The 19,244-nt window shown below is 39.8% G+C and overlaps 1 protein-coding gene across 3 annotated transcripts in view; it reads right to left on the bottom strand.

Annotated features, from left to right (window-relative positions):
- The window catches only part of igsf21a (immunoglobin superfamily, member 21a), a 237,776-nt gene that overhangs the window by 101,055 nt on the left and 117,477 nt on the right, over nucleotides 1–19,244 (bottom strand). For all 3 annotated transcript variants that reach the window (XM_037770679.1, XM_037770670.1, XM_037770662.1), the window contains exon 3: nucleotides 2,625–2,746. In XM_037770679.1, the coding sequence (XP_037626607.1) occupies nucleotides 2,625–2,746 (122 nt within the window). The remainder of the gene's footprint in view (nucleotides 1–2,624; nucleotides 2,747–19,244) is intronic.

Genomic DNA, 19,244 nt, shown 5'->3' on the forward strand with positions numbered 1-19,244 from the left:
GCAAAGCATTCCAGTTTTCAATGAAGTCGTAGGTGCCATGTATGGCCAGCGATTCCTTTATGTTGAACATTCAGACAGGGGCGGATCTGCAGTGGGAGGAGAGCCAGAGCAGAGGGAGCAAGAAACAAGGAGATGGGTAGACAGCTGCCAGCCGTATTTCTGAGGCCTGGGGTAAAAGAAGACAGTCCCCAGGACGCTTTAAACGTGTAATCAAGCCAACCAGAGCCAGATGACTCCTCGCTCTCTTTCTCCATCTCTTGCTCTCGCTCTGTAAAACCTGTTAATGCATACACAGTGGGGCTGTGCACTCTATGGATCATAGAGACTTGCGAGATGGGTGAGGCGAGCCTCTGTATGTTCACCTCCATGATTATATGCCGGAGCACGCAGGGCTGTGCTACCTGGTGATATATGCACCACTGTGGCTGGAATAAGGACCGGCCCGGCCAGATGTTAGCTAAATCTTTAACACTGAACTCTTTATCCTGAGCAGAGTCGCTGATTAGAGTTCGCCGACGCCTCCTGTCCTCATGTAATAATGCACTGACCCCCTTTGCCTGGTCACTCCAGTCTGGCCTGGTGTGACCAGCAGCAGATGGCTGGGAATGACATTGTGTATAGCACTGAGCAGGAGTTCATCTCGGTGCAGAGGTTGTTTCATTATATAGAAAGTTTAAAGTTCACTAGTTCTGCAAAATGAATGGAGAAAAAGCATGTAACAGTACAAGCAGGGTTAAAGCTAGGGTTGGTAATCTTCTTCCAAAACATTTTTTGTTACATTTGTTATAATTCTCATTCTCGATAAATCAAATGATCAGACAAAAAAAAACAAAAACATATGGTATCTATGGCTGTCGCAGGACTGTAATAAACCCATCCAATCATTTCATTTGGCCCGCATGAAATGATTGGACAACCTACCTGCTTGTCTACAAGATTTCCACAAGCTTATGATATGCTTATGTTCATTATGATAATTGTGGGGGAGTGGCTTTGGATGGATGCCTGAAGGGACAGACTGTCAGTGTTGCCAACTTGGCGACGTTCTTGCTTTTGAAGCTAGTGTTAATAGCTACTTGCATTGAAAAAGCCCATAGACTGTATATAGGAAGTGGACATAGTCACCGTAATATCACCCATTGGCATACTAGCCAACCTTGAGACCTCAAAAAAGTGAAGATTTCAAAACCAAAGCGGGGTTTGGGGGCTGCTCCCCCAGAAAAAAAAAAATAGTTTGAGAGACTTTGTTTCCTGTATTCTGGTGACTTTAAAAGAGTGAAAAAAATAAAATAATAAGTACACTGCAACAGCATTTCTTATGGTAAATAGGCCTACTTTTAATTTTACTTTTGATTCTCAGGAAGGAAAACTGAATAATTTGACTTCCCCTTTGGTGTGAACTTCTGGTATAAACAAGGCTAATATTCATCAGTTTTTATTTATTCAATCATTTTTTGCCCTGCTTGAGTATGTCTTTCTCTTAGTACTCTGCATTTCTCTTGCCTTCTCTCACTCATTGAAGGTATTTCAGACACAACGCGAAAACACCACCACTGTGCTCTGAAACCCATTATTTCCAATTGTTTGCGCCATGCCACGACAGCTTTTTGCTGCGTCCAGTGCCATTGACTGCGTCCGGCAAAGCCCATCTTGGGCGCTATACGCTGTGATATGCGGCGAGCGCAGCTCAAACCATGTTGTGTCGGTCGCGAGTGTATATCTATAGTCGCGAGCAGCTCTCTTTCAACCGGGAAATTAAACTTGGTGTAGCTCTATTGCCGTCCTGGTGGAAACAACAGGAATTATACATGCTGTACAGCGCCAGAAACATGTTGAGATAATGAAAAGGAATTAAAGAGTGAAAATCGGGAGAAAAACAGGAGAAGTGTGACCCCGGGAGAAAATCGGCCACTGCCACTTTTAAACCTCGAGTTCGGCATTTTGGCCGTCACCATCTTGGTATTTGGCAGTAGCCATCTTATGTTTTTGCAACAGGAAATAACACGAGAGGTTGGAGCTAAGTACAACCAAACGCTGAATAAGACTTTTCGGCAACTAAAAAGGTTATAATTAACTTTCATGTTCTGTGTATTTTCATAACTGAAAACACACTGAAAGGGTTTAAGTTGAAAGGTGAAAACATGGACAACTGGTAGTGGTAGCAACCAGTCAATCAAAAGGTAGCCATGCCCTAAAGCATATCCTGCTTAATGGTCTATTTGACTTTAAATGGGGCCATAATTTACTTCATGCTGTATTGAAGAAGACTTGATTGAGAGCAAAAACTCATGTTTACAATGTTAACTGAGGTAATAAATAAAGTGAGAAGTAAGGTCATTTTCTCAGAGACTTCTATACAATCTGACTTCTGTTTGCAACCAGAGGAGTCGCCCCCTGCTGCCTATTAGAAATAATGCAGGTTTACGACACTTCCACATTGGTTTACATTTTCAGACCCCGAGTTGCCCACTGGAAAAGAGTTGGCAACACTGGGCTGGGTTTTCTGGTTGGATAATTGTATTAATTCTAGCGTACTCTTGCTAGTTTCTTAAGATTACCAACCCTAGCTTTAAACAAGTAAGCAGTCTTGTTTTAAATTAAAACCAATTGATTTTGAGGCTCACCGGACGGTTGATTGGTACACGAGGTCTTCACGCCTGCGGTAGTCCTCCATGTGAGAGTAATTGGTATTAAACATAGCATCGTAAGTGAAGATTTTCTGCTTGATGGTCCCTCCATCTGTGACCTGTGAAGCAAAGAAGAGAGAGCATTAATAAGATGATTCCTCTAATGATGGATGGGACAGGGTCTGCCCTTTTTTGCCCCTGGAGCTCCTCCTACGCATAAACTGTTGTCCCATGGCCCGGAGTGTAGATAGCACTCCCGCTTGCAATTACCTCATTGATTCATTTGCAGCCATGATAAGCTCATCCCTTATAATGTCTAAAAGCGAGGGATTGAAAACCTGCTGACATGATAACATCAGCGAGACAGTCTCCCAGGCAGCCGGCGGTGTGTGTTCGTGCACATGGTTAAGTCTTAATGAAGACTGACACAGTGCGGTGTTATACCGTATGTGTCAAGCAGTCTGCTTTCTGCAGAGGTAATGGCTTGTGACGAGATACTGCAGAGGTAGGGGGATAGGATATTCAAAACACTGGTCTCATCTTTTTTTTTTTTGTGCTCGGCAGATGACGGAGTAGTTCTTTCCTTTCTAATATTCACAGGAGTGTTAAAGTCACTTAGCATTTGAATGATTGTGATTTCTCCTCTCTTCAGAAGCCACAGACGAACATAAAGGAAAAAGGGTGACAGGATTTTAATGGAGCCACTAATGCTGCTTTGAAGACGGAAATTGTTGGTGGGCCAGGGATCCTTCTACCGTCTGCCAGTGAAGATGCTATCGTTCTGATCCAATCCAATCCCTTCAGTGCGGTAAACAATGTCAAAGCATTTCATGATTAGCCTGTATAATGTACACATGAAGAGACAAAGCCAAATAGTATTTATAGAAGCAAACGATTGTTCCCCGTGAATGTGGGGTAACTCACATCACCTCTCGCCTCTGGAGAAAGCTCACTGCCTCAGGCTTAGATTGCTAAGTGGTGCTGCACAGGGAGTTGACAATGCTGAAACAACCAAAAGCAGGAGCGCGGAAATAAATCACCTGTAACCAATATAGGCTTTTGGAGGCTTTTGAATATTTTTTTTTACAAATTTAGAATACCAAAAGGTCAAGATGCTTGCTTGCAAGACTTGTTCTAAATCATTCCTCCACTTGAGTACATGATTTTAGACTTTCGTGACACCATTTGGCTAAGAAAGGTTTCGACACCCTTGTCAAGGACCTGAGAGTATTGTGGCCATCTGCTCGTTTTTAATGTCAGCACACACACACACAGTTCACATCACTGCTCGATGTGGACACCCGGCAATGGTGTGGCTTCGTTTTGAGCAGCTGAACAGGGAGAGGCAACGGGAAAGGGTCAGCCTCTAAAAGCAAAGCCATGTTTGAAAATTGTGCTTTCCAACCACCCACACTTGTGCCACCACTGTAGTTACAGTAATGGACCTTTTAGAAACACCACCATAGGGAGTCAAGCGACATTTCTGTCTGACACGGCTGTACAACACCTTGTGCGACAACGATTCGTCGGATCTTAAAAAAGAACACCACCCTTAACTTTCTTGATGTATGACACCTATATGGGAAGCTGAGAGGCAGCATATTTTTACTGTATTAATAATGAGATGTCACGGAGATATAAAGTGATATACATTACAGATTAGTACAGTATGGGGCAAGCATTTATAAAGACAAATTATGCAGCAAAACTGTCAATGGCATTGGGATGGTTCATTTCCAGTTACTTGTTTCTATCTTTCTCAATTTCACACAGGAATGGCGCTTGGGCGAGCACCGGTAAGACTATAATCAAATATCTTTCCATTCTACAAAAGGATTTTCCTCCTTTCTATTTGCAATCTTCAAAACGATTCTGCTTATGTCCCTGTCAGTCTCAGAGTAATTTGCTACCACTAAGCATAAACAACTGAAGTCAGACAACAAGTCAAATATTTTTTTACTGATGCTCATTATTTCCTTGCTTGTTTGTTTTGAGGAGCCCGAAGTCTTTCACTAGAACAGCCACTTCAAGTCAAATTTAGTTTTAGGTTTATTCATCATGCAGATGTGAGCAGCTGTTGCAATTCTTTCTTTCACATTTGGCATCTGCATACTAGGATTTTATACAAAACAGAACCACAAACTAGGGTACTCAAAAATCACTGTAAAAGCTTTGCAAAAGCTGCATTTCTTTGCAACTGGATAGCCAACATTGCATGTTGCACGTGTATGCGCATGCACATGTGTTGTTGCCATTCTGCAAATCAACAGTAGGCTTCCAGCCGACCTCAAGCAGCCATTGAAGTGTTCAGCCCTCAGGCAACAGTGGCTGGGAACAACTGACTGTTTGACTCTACACAAGGCGCTGACAACATTTCAGCTTGTTAGCAGGTAACAGTAACATTTCTGCTCACCTTGTTAACACATCTCATCAACATGCTGGCTAATACATTTAATAATACACATATATGTTGTCTAGTAATTAGTCATAAGTCGCATGCAAAAATGGCATTTAGGGCTATTTTGTTAAATTAGCCTGCGGCCGTGAGTTACCTAACAATGCAAAAAAAGGAGAAAAAAAAAGCCAGGCAGATACAAATAGGTATTAAAGGAACACCGTGTAACATTTAGGGGGATTTATTGGAAGAAATGGAAAATAATATTAATAAGTATGTTTTCCTTAATGTATAATCACCTGGAAATAAGAACTGTTGTGTTTTTGTTACCTAAAGGCCGTTACACACCGGCAGCGTTTTTTTTTCATGCGATTAAAGCTGCAGTGGGTTAAAAAAAGTTATTTTTATAAAACAGTCACGGTTGAGTTGCACCTATATTTTATGAAACAACAACACAAAGGTTCTGTAGTGTGAACCAAGATGGCAAACTTTATTACTCCTTTCAACCTTGACAAAGGCAACATACACCAAATCCACTCCTTCCGCTTTTACCTTTCACAATAAAAGCCCACGACATATAATGTTTGCAGGCAAGTATTCCACACTTTTGCATCGTCACCCCCCGTTGTGATAAATACATATGGATGTATACTGTAGATATAGATGGCCTTTAGAATGAGCCATTTATATCTACATATTCATACATCCTGTTCTGGGAGCCGCCGCCATGTTTCTACAGTAGCCCAGAACAGACAAATCAAAAACGTTTGTGTTTTCAAGTTTTTGCGTCGGCCACCGTTGTTTTCCTACACACTTGGCACATGGGATAATTTTCAGTTGATTGCAATCTGCAACCTCACCACTAGATGCTGCCAAATCCTACACACTGCTCCTTTAAATACTGTACATTGGCAACAGATTGCGCCAGGGATGTCATATTTTTGTAGGCCAACCAGGAAGTTAGCATCGTCCTGGGTTCCCTCGACAAAATGCCAATGGGATTTTTCCATTTGGTTTTGGATTATTGCAGAAAAATAAGCTCTGTGGCAAACACACGTTTATGATATCGACATATTTTCTTCTGCAAGATAAGATTTATTGATGTATTTTATGTCGAAGAACAAAACGTTAAAATCTCTTCAGCTTGTGTTAATCACAGACCTTATTTCAGGCATCAAAATAAAAACCCATTCAAAAAATCCATTGACATCCAGACGAGGGAACCAGACATGCTAAAATGCTAACTCATTTCCGAGTTTTAGGACTCAATCCTAATATTTAATATACCTTCATAAAAGTGCCAACATTGGTTCCTCTGAGATTTGCACTACAACTGCATCACTTCTGTTGGAGCTACTGAGTTGGCTCTAACACGATGGCCTCAAGGTAGTTGTTCAGAGTCCTCACGTGGGTGTTGGTCAGTTCTAACATGAAAGACCTTTCATAAGACTGGCCTGCTGTAGGAGTTTGTGAGCTAAGTTTGACCAAATCCAACCATGGCAGCTCACTATGGCAGCTTTTCTATAATTGTAGCAGACACCTTAGCAGAGTAGATGTTCCTTTTTTCTTTTGAAAAACACAACTGATGCAGTACTCATTGTACGCTGTAGGTAATTTCCAAAAAAGATCCTTTTATTCACAGTAAATTAAACCATTTCACAATGGCAGAAATAGAACTAGGTAGTTAGTGCGAGCAGCAATAACCTTAGCTAGCGGAGCTGAAAACGACAAAGAATCCCACAGCCGGAAACTCAAACATCATTACCACAAACCAGGAAGAAAAAAGACATCAGAGTGTCTAATTGCAAAGTGATCTCCTGAACGTGTTCTGGGAAAAAAAACACCACATCAATCAAAAAGAACTGAAAAAGATGCAAGAGCTTGTGGATTATCTGTTCAAAAGGGATTGGATATTTGTAGTGTTTTTAGAATTTAAGTAGTTTAATCATTAGCTCAGATCAAATGCAGACTACATGTGCCATTCACATTATCAGTATTTCACAGTCATTTATTTACCTTCTAACCAATTGAGTGCTAAGTCCTAAAACCCAGAAATTAGTTAGCATTTGAACACTTCCGGTTCCCACGTCTGGAGGTGAATGGGTTTTTAGTTTGATGAAATAAGGTCTGTGGTTAACACAAGTTTAAGAGATTTTAACGTTTTGTTCTACGATATAAAACATGTCAGTAAATACCCAGCTTGTGAATTTTGAAGCTTTTACATGTCTTAAAAAAGTATACTCATGTGACTGTGGTGTAGTTTGTTTATAGCCTAACGTAAGCTTTTTACCAAAGGTGATTGCATTTACACTTCAAAAATCATAAAAGTGGTGTTCATTTAAGAAGATTATCTTGCCGAACAAAACATGTAAGTATCATAATCGTGTGTTTGCCACAGAGCTTATTTTTTGCAATAATACAAAACCAAATAGGAAAATCCCATTGGCTTTTTGTCGAGGGAACCCAAGGCGATGCTAACTTCCTGGTTGGCCTACAAAAATGCATCATCCCTGGAGCACTCTATTGCTATTATGGCATAAAGAAAAAAAAGACATGACTGCGCTTATTTGCACAGATGAGCAAGTGCGTCTACTTTAAGCTACAGTTTACAAATCCCCTGCAAGGAAGCTCACTTCCCCTCTATCCAAACACTTTGCAGTTGACTTATAGAGTTACAAAGCCTCATAAACAGATGCAAAAATGCTCTGCTGGCTCTGAAGTACTGAAGTGAGTTGGAGACATTTTCTAGCTGTCTCCTCTTTCACAGTCCACCTAATACAACAAGCATCACAATTGCTTCCATCCTCTCCCTGAAAAAAAAAACCTGCTGGATAATGCAGGTGTCAGATTTCTGGTTGTCTGGAAGCCATAAGGACCCGAGGGGAGATCTCTGCCTCAGAGAGGTCATCTCTGTGGCACCCTCTCTTTATCTATCCCTCCTTAATGATTTCACCTCTTAATTAAGACTGACCCGTGAAAACCCCCGTGTAATAAATCTGAAAGAATCTGCACATCAGTGGGTGTCTCCCTACTCCCATAAGGGGACCTGTTTGTGGTATAAATGACTGACTATGGAAGGAACAGAAAAGGGAAAGAGTGGGAGGGGAAAAAAGAGAGCCAAACTGTGCCAAAACGGCTGTACAAGAGGGAGGGCAAGACTAGAGGGAGATGAATACTCTTTGATTGCAGGAAAGCACCGTTGGGGGAAGCAAAGCTTTGCTACAACTGCTTTGTTGAATCCGGGCCACGCAATGAATACGAGGCACAGAGGCACCAACCCTCCCCAACACTCGGCCATCTGGAGATATGAAAAAGACAGGCATGGGTGGTGGGGAGCGAGCTACCCCTCCCTCGTCTGCATTATGGCAGATAGTGGATACTGGCTGAAGGAATAGCCAGCAGGCTAAAAAGGAGTCCACGACAGGTAGCTGACAATGAGGTGAATTTGAAGGTGCTCAAAACAGGATTCTGCTTCTCTCAAGATGCGATAATGCCAAGGTCTTTCCAGACGGATTGGGGGCCCTGTACCCTTACTAGCCAGCCAGCTGAGCTGACTCTCTAATGATGCTGCCTATTATTGAGGTCAGATTAGGACTGGGTCTCAGGGGTTAACCAAAGCCCTCCTCCTTCCGCCTGTCTGGGGTGGGCCTATTTATAGGCTGCAGCTGCATCAGCAGCCACTGGAGGAAATTCAGCTAACACACTGCAGGCCAACTGTGAGAGATTCAACCTGAATCCTGCTTCATAATTCCAGGCAGCAGTCGGAGAATCACCACAGCAAGTCTTTTTATAGTATTTTTTCAAGCTGGTTGGGAAAAGACGAAATATGAAATGCATGGCGTTTCTAAAGATATTCTAATCTCCGTGTACAAAGATATGGAAGACCACATGGAGTTAATGATATGCTAAGATAGGGTTGAGTAATAACAGTATGTTCTTCACGCGGCGTCTTATAAGTATGATAATGGGGTTTAAAGAAGCATCCATTAATATTTTACTACCAATTTCTTAGTGATCTGAATCTACAAGTCTAACACTTCTATAAGACGAACAGCAGCGTGGCTCTCAAATAATATCCTAATGAGATTTATTCCCATTCAGTCCCTCATTTAAAGACTTAGACAAGCAGCAACAAAAGGAGATGATCAGAGCATTGTCGTGAACCGGCTTGGCACTTTCCTTCATATCCGTGCTAATTTGCCTAATATTATTATCACACAAAGTGTCTTTTTGAAACAGGGCAGAAGCATTGGGAGGCATTGTCTCACTTGTAAAATTGGTATAATTGCTGTATGCAAGAACAAAATGAATACAAAATCCAGACGTCACGTCTCGGAGTAGGACAGAGGGCGCAAGACCTTTTGTTCATACTTGAAATTGAGTTACATTTACTTTTAAATTTTTGTTCTGATAATGAAGTGTTATAAATAGGGTTGTCACAGTCAATGCGATAATTTGATTTCTATAACACATTAACGCAACTTGCGTTAACCCTAATTTTTAGGGTGTCGCTGGCTCAGTTTTAAAGCTGTAGTGAAGATACTGGTATCATATGAAACTAGAAAAACCTAAGGAATCCATTATCGTAGTAGCTTGTCGCGAAGGAGGCAAAATAACGCTCCAAACTTGCACACAATTTTCTTTTCACTTTATGGACAATGCATGAAGCAAGCATATTTGCCCACTCCCATGTTGATAAGAGTATTAAATACTTGACAAATCTCCCTTTAAGGTACATTTTGAAAAGATAAAAAATGTGTGATTAATCGCAATTAACTATGGACAATCAGGTGATTAATAGCGATTAAATATTTGAATCGATTGACAGCCCTAGTTATAACAATGATTATGTTATATATGTTTAGCTTATCATTTCTGATATTAAATCTAGTTTACGAATTTTAAGGACTTGTCAGACAAGGTCCAAGGTACAAGGTCCTGACAAGACCTTAGAATTTGTAAACTAGATCTAACATGCTTATCCTTTAAACAATAAAACATGTTCAATATCTTGACAAAATGCACATAATGGTATAATAAAATATAAGCAAAGAAAACATAAAATATTTAGAATATAAATACAAAGACGACTGACATGAAATGGTAAAGCACAGGGCCTTTCCATTCCATTAAATTCAGAGTAACAACAAGCTTTCCCTGAGCCTTTGAGCTACTGTAACAAACAGGCAGACAACAGCACTGCACCCTGGGAGATATGCAGTATGTGAGGTAAGGGAGTGCTAAGATACAACAATAACGCACCATGCCCTAGTGAGGTGAGAGATGAAATTCGCTGTCATTGCTTTTATGGAGCACAAAGCATTATATACTGGGGACAATACAGAAGAAAGTGTTGCAAAGTGCTGTACCTAAAAAAGTGTAATAAACCAAACAAAATACGATGCAGCAGGATAGAAGTGCATCGTGTATTAACTTTATTAGTCTGCAGCACTTAGAGCTGCCAAGTGTAACTAGGGGGAACGCTGAGGTGTTGATATGGCGTGTCTGCTGACTGAGGAGGTCCAGAAGTGATGGCTGTATCTGTGGATGTGCTGTGTAGTGTTGATCTTCATTCAGTAAGCAGATCCAGCAGCATTGGTGGCCCTGCCTCTTAACCTGTGCGTTCACAGCTCTGCCTGCTGTGCTCCCCTACTGGCTGCTGAGTGACAGAGGACTTGGTTAAAGGGATTTCATGCTTCAAATGACAGGCTCCTCTCCTCCCTCTGTCTGTCACTACTCTCAGTGGGGAACCGCAGCTAATTCAGGCTGCTAGCAAACATGTGCAATACCTTTGATGCTCAGATTTACTCATCATACTAATTCAAACAGATGATGAATATGCAGGAGAAGTGAGTTTAGCGATACTTTTACGGGGAAATTGGTTCAAAATTTGACAGGAATTCAACAGGATTTAGCCAACTTAAAAACTCTCTGCTTTGTACATTTCTGCAAACCACAGAATACGTTGAATGGCGACGTTTCTGAACTAAAAAATGTGTTTAATAAATACGTTTCAGCCTTGTCTCGCGTTTGCAGAAACGCACAATGCCACATGGTTAACGTATTGGTTAGGCTCAGGCATCAAAACTACTTGGTTAAGGTTTGAAAAACGATCATGGTTTGTGTTGAAATAATAACGTAACAACAAGGGCTGTCAAAGTTAACGTGTTAACGCAAATTTGTTTTAACGCCACTAATTTCTTTAACGCATTAACGCAAGTTGCATCAGCCTCAGTTTTAAAGCTAGAGTGAAGATAATGCATCATATGAAACTAGCAAAACCTGAGGAATTCATTGGGACCAACCCTGTCATAGTAGCTTGTCGCAAAGGAGGTTAAATAACACTCCAAACTTACACTAAATTTTGGTGATGAAAAACCAGCATGGCCATTTTCAAAAGGGTCCATTGACCTCTGACCTCAAGATATGTGAATGAAAATGGGTTCTATGGGTACCCACGAGTCTCCCCTTTACAGACATGCCCACTGTATGGTAATCACATGCAGTTTGGGGCAAGACATAGTCAAGTCTTAATTAATTTCCAGTAATACATGTTTACAAACATTTGCATAAAGCAAGCATATTAATCCACTCCCATGTTGATAAGAGTATTAAATAAAGTACTTGACAAATCTCCCTTTAAGGTACATTTTAGAAATCAAAATATTTAATCAGTTTTTGTCAATATAATGTTAAAAAGTATCCATTAATATGACAATTTTAGGTTCAGGTGTCTATGTTGTGGTATTCAGCATGACACACTTTCAATACCATCATTGTCTATATGCACACGCAAGCTACAGAGGGACAGCGTCATAACAGTAGACATTTTATCTGGTCGTCATTGGTGTCACATGCTCCTGCTCTGCTGTCAGGCATTTTCATTCCAATATTACAGAGTACAAACAGGTTGTGATTGGCTGCTGCTGCTGGAACCGCCAGATTACATACCAGGATTAGAGCTTGGCTTCATGAAAACTGTGCCACCAACAGGAACAGACCAGCTGCACCCTGGAGGTAGCAGGGTGAGGGTCAGGCACAGCCGGGGTATAAATTCAGGCAGTTAAGCGTTATGCAAGCGTGTTATCTAAAGCCATCTGAGACAAGGCCATCCAGAGATGGTTATTATGGCTGTCATTCTGATGAAGACAGGCTGTCGGTGGACTGGCAGTGAGGAGTTGATGAGATCAAAGCAGGTCAGTCTTGTTGGAGACTGCTGATCTACAGTATACAGGTTATTAAACTGTATAGTTACTATATATAGTAAGGCCTGGGCTCACAACAGTGAAAGGAAAATATGGAGAAGGCTCATTCTTTCTGAATGAAACTGAAGTGGTGCTAGAGTTTAGAAAAATGCATGTTTGACTGGCATGCCTCCCGCTCATATTCCAAGAGTGGCTTGGAAAATCAGGGCAAGGAATCACTCATCTACCTCAACAATTACAATTGAGATGCTTAAGCAAAGCTCTTCTAACCAAATTGCTCAGTGAAGCTGATTAGCTAACAATAGAAAACAGTTCTCTCTGTAAAAGCTAACCATTTCTGAATGCTAACGATGGCACCACTGAAAGTGGCATGCACAGAAAAATGCCCCCTGCTGATAAATTAAGAGGAAGCTTTTTTGCTACGACTCAATGACAACTACGGGTGTAGAAGAAGGGCATTTACTATTTATTTTCATTATAGGGTAGGAAATTCTCAAAAACACCACAAACAAAAGAAAAAAAAGATAACACACATGCGCCCGCGATCAAACAGCACAGCATCGAAACTGAATAAAGCATCCAATTATTGTGAGCTTTAAAGGCAGAAGTACAAGGTACACGGATTGCATAACTTCAGCAATTAGCAGCACGTTATGTAATACAGTGACTCAACTATATATCACAGATTTCCATCCAGGACGGCCAGGTAATGAGATGCACCACCAAGGGAAGAACATCATTGCGGGCACTTGTCCTTAATCGGTTTGATCAATGTGTATTAAGTGACTCCACGTTCCCACCTTCCTTTGACAATGTCTTTTTCAGACAGTTGGCAGGCTAGTACTGGACACAGAAGGAGAAGTGAAGAGAAACTTGAAGTTGCATTGATGAGAAAAAAAAATACAATAGAATGGAGCCACTGACAATTTCTACACTTTTTAATAAATAAAACCTATACTTTATTAATCTACTTTGACACTGACATCTAATAGATACAGACAATGATGTTAATTTTTTTAAATAATTAAGGCAATATAATCCCACTTTCTTCAGCTGTTAGAACGTACTGTATGTTCTGGTCATAATCATGAGTTTAGAATGCACGGTATGTTTTCCGTGGTTTTGCAAGCATTTCTTTGTATTGCCAACTTGTGGTTAACATTTATATAGTTGAACAATGATCTTTTGGTGTTGTAAATATTTCTAACATTTCACATCTTAACAACCCCCTTTGTTTTTTTTTTTCCCATTCATCATCATGAATACCAAGTTTGAATGTTATCAGTCCAATAAATGGGCATTATCAGTCGTTATCAGCCTCATAGATGTAGGTTTTCTTTCATTGTCAGCCATTTAATGAGCTGATAACATTCAAAATGGGTGAGTCACCTTAAATAAATGCACAAAACGTTTTTTTTTGTGAAAATGGTGCACCACTGTCAACAGGCACCTAAATACATATTAAACACAATTCAGTCAGAGTTTATGGTATCTAATGCAATGCATGTGCCTCTCTGCATGTATGACTATAAATATTTTATTCTATTTTACATGTTTTCTGTTTCATTCGTTCCACCACTATCTGAGCTGCTGTTTTTGCTGTCTGAATCACTGTTTAGCCCATCTGACCTCCAGGCTACTGCAGCCTTACTTCACCCTGAGCCACTTTGTCCCCATTACTGTACATGCATGTTGCTTGATATGCAAATTACAAAATTCAAACAAATGAGGATGACTGGCGCTCAACACTGATAAAGTATTGTGCCAAGTCCATATAAGCACGAAACACAAGCTGCGTGACAGCATGCAATTAAGTGGCTGCATACGTGACGCTAAATGTGGGGATGATGGTAGAATGAAGATAAGAGGAGTGAAATGAGTAACACTGTCCTCTGTCTTAACAACTTACATTGAAAGGAAGCCGTGCAACACATAATTATTGAGTGGAACTTGTCAGTGGTCATCAGTAACTCTAGCAGCAGCTAACACATGGTGATGGTGTATGCATGTAACTGTCTTTGCCACATATCCCCCAGGCAATTTTGACATGTCAGTGTGTTATAGGTCGACAAGCTGGATACGATGTTATGAGCAATCTGTTAACCCTCTGAGACCCCTGACCGACTTTCTTCTTTTTCTTTCAGAGGCTGTAGCAGGTTCAGTTTAAGTGCTAGTGAAGGTACATATATATTGTAAAACTAGAAAAACCTAAGGCATTCATTGGTACCTGCCATGTCATGCTAGGTTGTCGGGAAGGAGGCTAAATAACGCTACAAATTTAGGCTAAATTTTGGCGAGGGAAAACTGGCATGGCCATTTTCAAAGGGGTCCCTTGACCACTGACCTCAAAATATGTGAATGAAAATGGATTCTCTGGGTACCCACAAGTCTCCCCTTTACAGACACGCCCACTTTATGATAATCACATGTAGTTTGGGGCAAAAACAATGCAGTTTTTTTAATGCACTATGAATGTGTTAATTTTGCCTATTCTAAAACAGTGTATATGAATATGTCTGCATACTGGGCTCCCGAAACAGTCTTGGAATTACATAGATTGGGTATCACTGTAAAGCTGAGACTCTTGTGGATCCAATTAGCTCAACTGTATTAATGTGTGATGAGTTAGTTAGTCCCCATAGTAGCCATTTCATTGAAGTGAGACCATTTTTTTAAATTTGATGTCACTGTATAAAATGACCTGTGGTGACCTCTAGGATAATCACAGCCTCATGAAACTTTACAGCGACACACTAGAGACCTGGAGCATTCAGAGGATAGATGGCTTTGCTTGGTATTTTGACAATAAGGGGGTCTCTGAGTAGTTTCCAGAAAAAGTGCTTGAAGTGCTGAATTGCCGCAAAAGAGAGAGCGACAAAATAGAGCATGGGAATGACCATCATATACTTCTATAATAATGTTCTAAACTAAACTCACTTTACAATTTATTTTATTAATTATTTGATTATTAATTCATGTTTATTTCTGATTTATGACTAGAACAACATCTTCATGTTCCCAGCTTTCAGATGACCACTTCTATGTGACATATACTGTTGACCTGCTATCTCCCCCTAAAGAAACCCTGACCCCCCTACAAAGACAAAAATGGGTCTATTGTGGGTCTCAGAGGGTTAAAATCGCAAAACAATAAATATGCCACCACAAATGTGACTGGTTACCAGCTTGTTAAAGGAGATGATAGAGGAACAGTGGTAAATAATTGTTTTACTATCTAACTAATGACAAAGTTTTGTTCACCAAACCTATGTCCGACAACAATTTTGCCATTGTCTTCTTTGCATCACAGATGGCTTTTTGCTCACAAGGGCACACAAGTTAGAAACAGATGGTCTTAAAAGACATCAGGGCCACCGTGGACATAACGAGACTGCATATGTTTGCAGCTTCACAGTTCTCTCCACCCCCCCATCCCCCTTTTTTATTCCTTATCCTCCAGATTACTGTAGCCACCATCTGCATCTGCTGGTTGATGGATATATAGGGGGTGTTATTCAACGCATAAATCATAAAGCAGGTCGTGAGCACAGCACACAACAGAATGCTGAATTTGGCAGAATGCTAAAATAGACAAAAGGTTTTTGTTTTCGTCATACTTTTTATGAGTGAGCTTATTATGATAAAGCATTTTCTGTCTTCATACTGTGAGAAAATTTATCACGGGTACAGTCCTCTGACAGAAATTGGTTGAAAGCAGAAATTCACATAGGGATTACTGCAGGAAAAATTTAAAAGGTTAAAGCCAACTGAATGATTGATTTCACCTACAAAAACACCACACAGTTAATGTCAGTGCTGTTTACTGTGTGGAAAGGCATTCGGGAAATTTAGTTTTACTTCATATATGTTCTCATGTATTCATCAATGGGGGATTAATGTACGTATTTGAACCAAATTTTCCTGCGTTTCATGCAAATCCACAGAATATGTCTTCGGGTGGGTCGAAACATTTATCTGTCTGTACAGCGTACAGCAAAGGGCTCATTTCATGCTTAAATACAAATTTCTAATCCTTAATGTGGCATGGGCCCCTTTTCCATTTTTAATAAGACATGCTTGAGTTAAATTGAGGAAGCAGACAGTGGCTCATATTATTTACTCCTAATGCTTGTTTCCAGGGTGACTTTGTCTCCTCATTCAACTGAGCTAAGTACTGAGGAACAAAAATTCTAATTTAATATCAAATCCCTCTATTTTTCTCATTTAGTCTACACGACTAATCTCATGTTCCACCGCTTTATCTCTTTGTCTTGATGTGTCTGCAGCACAGGCGGGATTTGACGGTACCCTGATACCTTTATTGTACTCTGACTCTAAATTTATAACCTAACTTAAACATAACACTCAGGGGGCATTATGACACACCATTAATTAAGCACCAAAGCACCGTTAACACTGGTGCATTGTGAGTACAAAACTTCTTGCCAAACATCTGTTGTATTGCCGCCAGTGACTCATGTTGATTTATGATATTTCAAACGGCTAATATTTAATTCAAGTGAAAACATTCTCTTTTTAGTTCATCTGTGATACATTTACAACTTTTAATTCTTCCAGTTTATGTCCACTTTAGTAGAGCGCCAAAACCCTTTTTCCCCAAACACCTTACTTGGAGATTGGAGCTGTCTGCTTGACAAATGTTGACCTGATGATTCACAAATCAGGTGCTACTTAGCAACACTGGCAGTGAGTAGAAGGCAGTGAGAGCACAGACAAAATACCAGAGATAATGCTTTTACAGTGAGCCAAATCCAAATAACGAAAACATTAGCAAAAGGGGCACGTTGGTAATTTACTCCTTCATTAAAATTATCAAAAAACATTTGTTTACCTCACCGTGACAAAGTTATGTTTCAATGAAATCTCATACCGATGGTGCGTTTCATATGATACAGCTGCATTTTAGTTAGTGCAAGGATGTCATTAGGGATTGGTAGACATATCCTGCTATGCAAAACAATGACATGCTGATTAGAGGAAAAAGATAATCCAATCTTAACATTACCTCAACGTAAACAAAAGGTCAAATGGGAGAGTAGTGCAGGAAATTATACTTAATGTGTCTATTAGCAGGGACATCATGCATTCACAGCAGAGGCCAATTATTTGTTGAAGAGCTGTAAATGAATCTGTGCTACATCGATTTGTAACCCCCATCACACACCGAGCACACACACACACACACACATTCATGCCTATAGTACTAACAGTGGACTATCACGCTACTCCAACCAAGTGAGGACCTCTACACAATACACCCTATATTTCAAAAAAATATTATAGCTGCAGTAGAAACCACTTATAGTGATCAAGGTTACAGTGATCAATCGCTTATATGGATCAAAAAGCATGGAATAGAATCATTCCTATAAAAATGCTGTTTAAATAATTTGCTTGTAATGATCAAGTAGTCCACTTATAGTGTTTATTTTGGGCATTTTCATTCATGAAAACATATGGAGAAACATTTTAAAACTATGTTAGACAAACGTTAATTGAATTTTAGTTTTGTTTTTTACTTTACTCCCTTGATTTTTTGCCTTGCGGACCGTCTGCTTTCTAGCTGGATACCTGTGCTGCGTGCACATTAATATCATTACCGGGAAAAAGAAAGTAATTTTTTCTGAATAAAAAATTAATGCGCACTGGTAAAGCACCTCTGGATGAAGCCGGCCTTGTTAACTAATGCTCTGTCACGTAATGCTCCCAAAGTGAAACTTTGCATGATCCTCAACCAGCTCTGCAGCACACATGCAGCCCGACGCACGTCTCCCTCCATGCCGCGACCGGATGCACGAGTGAGGAGCCGCGGCATAGGGGCGCCGTTCTGCATGCGCGCTCGCGCTACAGAGCCAGCCAAAAACAGGAATTTATCACCCTTGGTGAGGGAAGAGGCGGAAGAATTGGCAGCGAGCCAGAAAATAGCGAAGCTGTCCGTTTCATAACTTTGTATTTATGAAATAACTATACAAATGTCAATTAGATGGTAATCTGCATGAGAAATGATCCACAACAACAAAAATTCAGTAATAATAATCATCTGCATATAATGATCAATTTGACATGGACAGACGTGATCACAATAAGTGGTTTCCACTGTATTATATTTAGTTTAGATTAGTAGTTTTTCATACAAAATATCCATCTTATTTCTTTTTTATTCATCCATGCTGGCGTGTGACTGTCACTCCATGCTATTTGTATTGTTATGTACCAGCCAACAGTGGACCTCTGTCATTTTATACAAGTGTGGAAATTTTTTTTTCTGTAATGCAAGTCAACAAATAAAATGTATTCCTATAAATATAGATTTAGGACGCAAGTATATTGTTAAATTGAATGAAATACAGTGCTTGTAAAACCGGTTAACGGAATTTCTTTGGGCGGAACAATTTTAAAGGTCTGGTAAAAGCCTGAAAATAAATCATTTTTGATGATACAAAAATGTTGTTGCTGACCATTTTATTCCTAATTTGATCCTGTTTTTTTTTTTACATTTTAAAGTACTTATTACTCCCTTGCCTTCTGGGTATCACTTCATTTTTACACAGTGTCAAGCTTGAAAATGGTTAAGCCATAGACTAAAACTCAGCCTTTATATTTTGTTACAAAAACTTAATATCAAATCAAGTTTAAAGAATAATTAATACATTATTTAGTTCACGGTAATATTATTTAGTTCAGAGTAATATTTTATCATAAGTATTATTTATTTTGCTTATTTCTTCTTCTCATACATGTTGGAGTTTTAATGTCTCTTGATACTTTCCAAAAGGGAACTTGTAAGATTATCTACCAGCCAAAAGTGGACTCCTGTCGTTCCATACAGTACAAGTGTGGACCTTTTTTTCTGTAATGTGCATCAACAAACAAATTGTAAAGGTCTAGTCAAAGACTGATGACTAATCAGTTTGTAGCGATTAATTAAAACTGAAAAGAAAGGATCTTACTTCCGAACATATTAATTCATCCTGGTTGTTTTTCTGTTTTGCTCCA

Source organism: Sebastes umbrosus, chromosome 1 (genome assembly GCF_015220745.1).
Source record: "Sebastes umbrosus isolate fSebUmb1 chromosome 1, fSebUmb1.pri, whole genome shotgun sequence".
Classification (NCBI taxonomy): Eukaryota; Metazoa; Chordata; class Actinopteri; order Perciformes; family Sebastidae; genus Sebastes; species Sebastes umbrosus.